The sequence below is a fragment of the Phalangium opilio genome, unplaced genomic scaffold, assembly GCF_054372755.1.
Source record: "Phalangium opilio isolate 3A_F unplaced genomic scaffold, DU_Popi_V2 ptg001675l_1, whole genome shotgun sequence".
In the NCBI taxonomy this organism is placed as follows: Eukaryota; Metazoa; Arthropoda; class Arachnida; order Opiliones; family Phalangiidae; genus Phalangium; species Phalangium opilio.
This window is the reverse complement of record NW_028324261.1, coordinates 1911486-1919800: the sequence shown is the minus strand read 5'-3', so window position 1 is coordinate 1919800 and position 8315 is coordinate 1911486. Positions and strand designations below refer to the sequence as shown.

The following is an 8315-nucleotide window of genomic DNA, read 5'->3' as shown; positions in this document are numbered from 1 at the left end:
TTAGTGTAGCGGTTATCGCATCCGCCTCACTCCCGGAAGGCCACAGGTTCGAAACCGCGAAGGTTTTTTTTATAATTATCCGAACATTTGTGTCAAGGTCACATTATTTACATCCCCGTATCTCTGGTAGAACCAGAGTTACCAGCCTCCAGAATTTAGTCTAATGTATTTCCTATGGAGGGGTTTGTTTGTTTACGATTAGCTTAATTACTCGACTACTGTTTGTCGAAGCCCTAATTCTTAGTATGGCTAGATGGGGGACAAATTGGTCTATAACATACTCAAAGGACATCCCCGTATCTCCAGTAGAAACAGAGTTACGAGCCTGCAAAGTTTATTTTCAAAAATCAAAAGCAACCATCTAACAATAAGTGAGACAAAAAATAAGTTGACGACGATATTGAGGTAGCCTCAAGTTTAAAGTATCCTTGTATGGGGAGCAAAGAGTACTATAACATATCCAAAGGAGATCCCAGTATCTCTTGTAGAACAAGAGTTATGAGCCTCCAAAGTTTAGTGCAAAAATCATAAGTAACATAATAAAAATAAGTGAGACGATACCAAAGTTGACGAACATTTTGCTTAATATCTCGGCCCTTGTTTGTCGTAGCTCAATGTTTTTAATATAATTAGATGGGGGACAATTTGGATTATAACATATCCTAAGGACATCCCCGTATCTCTAGTAGACACAGAGTTATGGGCCTGCAAAGTATAGTCTAATGCATTTCCTAAGGACGGGTGTTTGTTTACGTTTGGCTTAATTATTCGGCCCCTGTTTGTCGTAGCTCAATGTTTTTAGTATGGTTAGATGGGTGACAAATTGCACTATAACATACTCAAAGGACATCCCCGTATCTTCAGTGGAAACAGAGTTACGAGCCTGCAAAGTATAGTCTAACTCATTTCCTATGGAGGGGTTTGTTTCTTTACGTTTTGCTTAAGTACTCGGCCCCTGTTTGTCGTAGCCCAAAGTTTTTAGTATGGTTAGATGAAGGACAAATTGGACCATAACATATCCTAAGGACATCCCGGTATCTCTAGTAGACACAGAGTTATGGGCCTTGCAAAGTATAGTCTAATGCATTTTCTAAGGAGGGGTTTGTTTATTCACGTATTGCTTAATTACTTGACCCTGTTCTTTCGATTAGAAATAATAACATATCTTTAGTGTAGCGGTTATCGCATCCGCCTCACTCCCGGAAGGCCACAGGTTCGAAACCGCGAAGTTTTTTTTTTGCTTGGAACATGCAAAGACCTTTATAATTATCCGAACATTTGTGTCAAGGTCACATTATTTACATCCCCGTATCTCTGGTAGAACCAGAGTTACGAGCCTGCAAAGTTTATTTTCAAAAATCAAAAGTAACCTTCTAACAATAAGTGAGACAAAAAATAAGTTGACGACGATATTGAGGTAGCCTCAAGTTTAAAGTATCCTTGTATGGGGAGCAAAGAGTACTATAACATATCCAAAGGAGATCCCAGTACCTCTTGTAGAACAAGAGTTATGAGCCTCCAAAGTTTAGTGCAAAAATCATAAGTAACATAATAAAAATAAGTGAGACGATACCAAAGTTGACGAACATTTTGCTTAATATCTCGGCCCCTGTTTGTCGTAGCTCAATGTTTTTAGTATGGTTAGATGGGGGACAATTTGGACTATATCATATCCTAAGGACATCCCCGTATCTCTAGTAGACACAGAGTTATGGGCCTGCAAAATATAGTCTAATGCATTTCCTATGGACGGGTTGTTTGTTTACATTTAGCTTAATTACTCGGCCCCTTTTTGTCGTAGCTCAATATTTTTAGTATGGTTAGATGGGGGACAAATTGGACTATAACATACTCAAAGGACATCCCCGTATCTCCAGTGGAAACAGAGTTACGAGCCTGCGAAGTATAGTCTAACTCATTTCCTATGGAGGGGGTTTGTTTCTTTACGTTTTGCTTAAGTACTCGGCCCCTGTTTGTCGTAGCCCAAAGTTTTTAGTATGGTTAGATGAAGGACAAATTGGACCATAACATATCCTAAGGACATCCCGGTATCTCTAGTAAACACAGAGTTATGGGCCTTGCAAAGTATAGTCTAATGCATTTTCTATGGAGGGGTTGTTTGTTTACGTTTAGCTTAATTTTTCGGCCCCTGTTTGTCGTAGCTCAATGTTTTTAGTATGGTTAGATGGGGGACAAATTGGACTATAACATACTCAAAGGACATCACCGTATCTCCAGTAGAAACAGAGTTACGAGCCTGCAAAGTATAGTCTAATGCATTTTCTATGGAGGGGTTTGTTTGTTCACGTATTGCTTAATTACTTGACCCTGTTCTTTCGATTAAAAATAATAACATACCTTTAGTGTAGCGGTTATCGCATCCGCCTCACTCTCGGAAGGCCACACGTTCGAAACCGCGAAGTTTTTTTTTTTTGCTTGGAACATGCAAAGACCTTTATAATTATCCGAACATTTGTGTCAAGGTCACATTATTTACATCCCCGTATCTCTGGTAGAACCAGAGTTACGAGCCTCCAGAATTTAGTCTAATGTATTTCCTATGGAGGGGTTTGTTTGTTTACGATTAGCTTAATTACTCGACTACTGTTTTTCGTAGCCCTAATTCTTAGTATGGCTAGATGGGGGACAAATTGGTCTATAACATACTCAAAGGACATCCCCGTATCTCCAGTAGAAACAGAGCTACGAGCCTGCAAAGTATATTTTCAAAAATCAAAAGTAACCTTCTAACAATAAGTGAGACAAAACGTAAGTTGACGACGATATTGAGGTAGCCTCAAGTTTAAAGTATCCTTGTATGGGGAGCAAAGAGTACTATAACATATCCAAAGGAGATCCCAGTACCTCTTGTAGAACAAGAGTTATGAGCCTCCAAAGTTTAGTGCAAAAATCATAAGTAACATAATAAAAATAAGTGAGTAGGTAGAAAAGGCCGATTCAAATTCACTTGGTATTCAATGGTATCGATGGTATCGATGGTATTCAATGGTATCAATGGTATGGACGCCATTTTTTCTGGGCGCCATTTTTTTTTCTCGGCGCCATCTTGTTTTTCTCTGACGTCATTCTCGGCGCCATTTTTTTCTCGGTGGTATTTTCTTCTCGGCGCCATTTTGTTTTTATTTGGGCGGGAAATTTGAAAATGTTAAGCCTTATCGGACTTCAATCAAGACCAAAGTTCATTGTGATTTTCAAAATCCTGAGTTTGCTGATAAGGCAAGCAAAGATTGGGATGTCATACTACAGTTATAATGTATTAGGAACTAAACGTCTTATATACTAAGATATTTTGGGAATGGTGACAGACGGCATACATTCTGATTCAAACCTTAATATTAATTAATACATACCATTAATAATAATTTTATTGACTTAACAGGGTGCAACGCACGCTAACTTAAATAATTGTCGAAGAAAATAATTAATATTAATTATATTTATTTAAATATTTAAGAAAAACTGGAAATTCAAAAACACTTCAAAACTTTGACACGAAATTTGAAATTGTTAAGCCTTTGCGTGGGTAATTTAAATCTCGGGTATAAAACCAAACCAAACCCAACCTATTCTAAGCCTATCGCACTGCGAATATTCTATTTAAATCTCTACACTTATCCCCTAAGTTGATATTTTCAAATCTCGCGCCAAAGTGGAAATGGGATCGGAATTCCTGCTGTCTGTCCAAAATGTTTGTTTAGGAACTTTAGGGCTTTAGTCGACCTCGGGATGAAGTCAATTAACTAATATATTTAGCTAAATTATATAATTGTGGAAGAAAATAATTAATATTAATTGCATTTATTTAAATATTTAAGAAAAACTGGAAATTCAAAACACTTCAAAACTTTGACACGAAATTTGAAATTCTTAAGCCTTTGCGTGGGTAATCTAAATCTCGGGTATAAAACCAAACCAAACCTAACCTAACCTATTGTATCGTGCTTGAAAGTGTTGTTAAATGAATGAAAAGTCGTAGAAAGTGATGTTAAATTAATAAAAAGTCGTTGAAATGGCTGAGGAAAAAAAAAAGATGGTTGAATGCGCTTATAAATGACTAAAAAGTGGTTGAAAGTGCCGTTAAATGACTAAAACATTAATGGAAACGTCTTTAAATGACAAAAACATTAATTAAAATGTCATTAAATGACTAAACATGATAGAAAATGTCGTTAAATTACTGAAAAGCGGTTGGAGGTGTTGTGAAATGGGTAAAATTTGGTTGAAAGTGTTGTTCGATGAGTAAATCGTGCGTGAAAGTGCTGTTAAATGAATAAAAAGTCGTTGAAAGGGTTGAGAAAAAGATGGTTGAACTTGTTGATAAATGACTAAAATGTGATGACTGAAATGTGGTTGAAAGTGTCGTTAAATGACTAAAATGTGATGACTGAAATGTGGTTGAAAGTGTCGTTAAATGACTAAAATGTAGTTGAAAGTGTCGTTAAATGACTAATACATGATAGAAAATGTCGTTAAATTACTGAAAAGCGGTTGGAGGTGTTGTTAAATGGCTAAAATTTGGTTGAAAGTGTTGTTAAATGACTAAATCGTGCGTGAAAGTGCTGTTAAATGAATAAAAAGTCGTTGAAAGGGTTGAGGAAAAGATGGTTGAACTTGTTGATAAATGACTAGAATGTGTTTGAAAGTGTCGTTAAATTACTAACACATTAATGGAAACTTCGTTAAATGACTATTTATTTAAGTGGGTGTTGCTTGTCTCCGAAACAAAACATACGAATAATAAGAAAACTTGGTAAGAACTGTTTGTAAATATAAGTTATAAACTGAATATTAAGCCTCGGATCTCTGTTTACAGTATATGGTAGTAGATATGCAATATTTCACCTATAAAATAAATTCAACTCACCATTTAAAACCATTCCGGAGGAGAATTAAAATGTTTAGACGGGTTTACATGTGGTGGTGGTTTGAAATATCTAGATATGTGAATGGACACGTTGCCGGCGATAAAAAAGAACCGATAAGAAATATGGAATCTTCTATCAATAAGATATGTTTCCACGTGGTAGGAAAATTTCCAGATAGTAAACTAGAACCGAAACTAGAACTATTTATCGATAAGATATCTTTCCACGTGGCGACGGAAACCAGAACCGAAACTAGAACTGTTTATCGATATCGTTTCACGTGGTGGGGGTAAACCAGAACCGATAACTGAAACAAGAACTGTTTATCGATATATTTCCACATGGCATGGGTAAACCAGAACCGATATCGTGCTATTTCCAAACTTATCGATGTCTTGGAGATCTTATCGGGCTTATCAAAGGTTTCTCAAGTATAAAAACTCCTGCACGTGGTGATAAGATATGTTTCTACGTGGTAGGAAAATTTCCAGATAGTATAGTAAACCAGAACCGAAACTAGAACTATTTATCGATAAGATATATTTCCACGTGGTGGGGGTAAACCAGAACCGATAACGGAAACAAGAACTGTTTATCGATATCTTTCCACGTGGTGGGGAAAAACCAGAACCGATATCGTGCTATTTCCAAGCTTATCGATGTCTTCATCGAGTGTTATCAGACTTATCAAAGGTTTTTGAGTTTATCGGGCATAAAAAATCAGGCACACGATGATAAGATCATTCTACGGCTAACCTAACTCTCTCCAGCAACTAAAGTACCAGCAGGACTCTCTCTCTCTCACCGCAGGAAACTCTACGCTAATGTAAGTACACTCTCCGGAGTCTAAAATTCTATCCTTAATTAAATATATATATAGAACATGTCTTAGACATTTAGAATATTTCTAGAGATAGGTTTAAATTATGTGTGTGTGGATTTTAATTAATTTGTTTTTCTCTAATTAGGGACACCACCAATATCTTCGAAATATCATCCACGAAGTCCGTCTCGGTTACTCCTGACTGTAAAGTTAGACTAGGCTTAACGGACGGTTCAACCGGCATCACGTTGACGGAGGCTGAATATTATCAACTCTACGGAATGCGGGAACAAGTAACCAACTATTTCCTGAATGATGGTGCTACACCGTCGTCTTCGTTCTTTGATGGGTCGAACCTGAAACGTATCGAACTGAATATGTACCAGGATTGGAAAGTACTCAACATTCGTGAGATGAGGGCGGGAAGTGGTGTAAACTACGGAACACTCTACCCGACCAGGATTGGGTTTGCAATTGGAGCCGTCCTTTGGGGGAAACTTTTGGAGAAGCACGATCAAGTGGTAACATTTCTAAACGCCGCTAAGCGCGTGTCCTCGGAGGTCGACGAGATTGTTAAACAACAACTGACCAAGTACATAAAGGATGCCTGCAACGGTTGTATCATATCCCACGGATCTCAGCTACAACACGAGTGCATGACTATGGACTGGATTGAACGCGTGAATTTACATTACGAAAATGCTGTTAATAATTTAGATATCAATGTAATTATCCAATTGTTTAATAATTCAACATTTTTAAGTATGGAATTTTGAAAAAGAATTGCTTCAAATGTAATATGTTATTCAAAACTTGCTTTATGAATAAAACTTGAAAAATATTGAAGTCTTATCATTTATAATGAATAATTAAATAGGTTAGTTTAAATTAGGCCTAAGGTTTTTGTGAATTAGAAGGTTCGCATCCTCGAAATGACTAAAAATATAATTTCGCACATTTTATTAATGTTTTACGGGGTCCATCTCCACGTGCTATAATTATATCGCGGACTTTCTATAACTACGTCTGACCTCGATTGTCTAAACGTGAAAGATTTATATCAATATAATATGGTTGAAAATGTATTTAAGACGAGTTGTATCTTTAAAACCATTCCGGAGGAGAATTAAAATGCTAAGACTGGTTTACACGTGGTGGTGGTTTGAAATATCTAGATACGTGAATAGACACGTTGCCGGCGATAAACAAGAACCGATAAGAAATATGAAATCTTCTATCGATAAGATATGTTTCCACGTGGTAGGAAAATTTCCAGATAGTAAACCAGAACCTAAACTAGAACTATTTATCAATATATTTCCACATGGCGGGGGTAAACCAGAACCGATAACCGATATCACTCACGCTATTTCCAAACTTATCGGGCTTATCGATGTCTTCATCGAAACTAGAAATCTTATCGGGTTTATCGATGTTTTCATTGAGACTAGAAATCTTATCGGGCTTATCAAAGGTCTCCGGTTTATCATGTATAAAAACTCCTGCACGTGGCGATAAGATCATTTTACGGCTAACCCAGCTCTCTCCAGCAACTAAAGTACCACAGCAGCGGAATTCAGCAACTATAGTCCCGCAGGAAACTCTACGTTATAATGTAAGTACACTCTCTGGAATCTAAATTTCTTAGTTTGTAATTTTATACATATAGTGCATGACCATAGTAATTTAAATTACTTAAATTAATATATATTAAATAATGTACAACTAAAATTGTTCCTAAATCATCTTTAATGCAAGTATGATTTTTTTTATGTTAAACCTATTTCTTTCGATATTATATTTTGTTCTCTGAGTATACTATATACTAGATCTTTCTCTCTCAATATTTTATTTTGTTCTCTGGGTATTTTATATACGATATCTTTCTCTCGATTTCAACAGGGATACACTCAAAGAAGAGTTGGAGAAATTGGGATTCGGCACTGTACCCGTTAGTGGAGAATTGGAGTGCCCCTACTGCGAGGGCGAGTTAAAGGAGTCCCCCGATTGCGGAAAACTTAACCACTATTGCATTTCACCGGAATGTGAAAGATTTCGGAGGGTCGTCCTTGTCCAGAGGAAAACCATCCTGAGGATTCCAACCACCGCCGAGTCTCGGCACTTATTGGACGCCCGGAACCATTGCGCTGAATGCGGGCAGTATAAGCGCGTCATTAAAAGTATTTGTCCATGTCGGGAGTGGGTAAAGGAAAACGAATGATGTATTTCAATTGTTTTGATTAAAAAAGAACATTTTGCACCGTCCTTAATGTGTATGCATTCATTTTTTTTTGAACTATTTTAAATCTGATGTTTTCATTGTTATTTACAAACATCCCATTACTACAGCTTAACACAGCACAGCCGCATTTATCACGATGTCAGAGATTAGGCGTATTTAAAAAAAACATTTACTCTTGACTTCTATTTCAAAGCCCAATAACCTAAATTTCTATCAGATGTTATGGTGCAAACCCTAAGGCTTGACAATGAATTCCTAGAAGAGACGCCTTACTCTTAACCGAGATACATTAAAAACCAGTAAATTTCTGATTTTACAATGTTTTTGTTTGGTGCGATGTAGACTATAGATAAATTCATCAACC

At 36.7% G+C, this 8315-nt stretch overlaps 1 protein-coding gene across 1 annotated transcript; it reads left to right on the top strand.

Moving 5' to 3' along the window:
* The first annotated feature begins 5356 nt into the window (after nucleotides 1–5356).
* Nucleotides 5357–6548, top strand: LOC149582495 (uncharacterized). Its single transcript, XM_089864132.1, has 2 exons — nucleotides 5357–5712; nucleotides 5855–6548. Coding segments are annotated over exons 1-2 (633 nt in total). The 5' UTR covers nucleotides 5357–5710; the 3' UTR covers nucleotides 6486–6548.
* Nucleotides 6549–8315: the final 1767 nt, after the last annotated feature.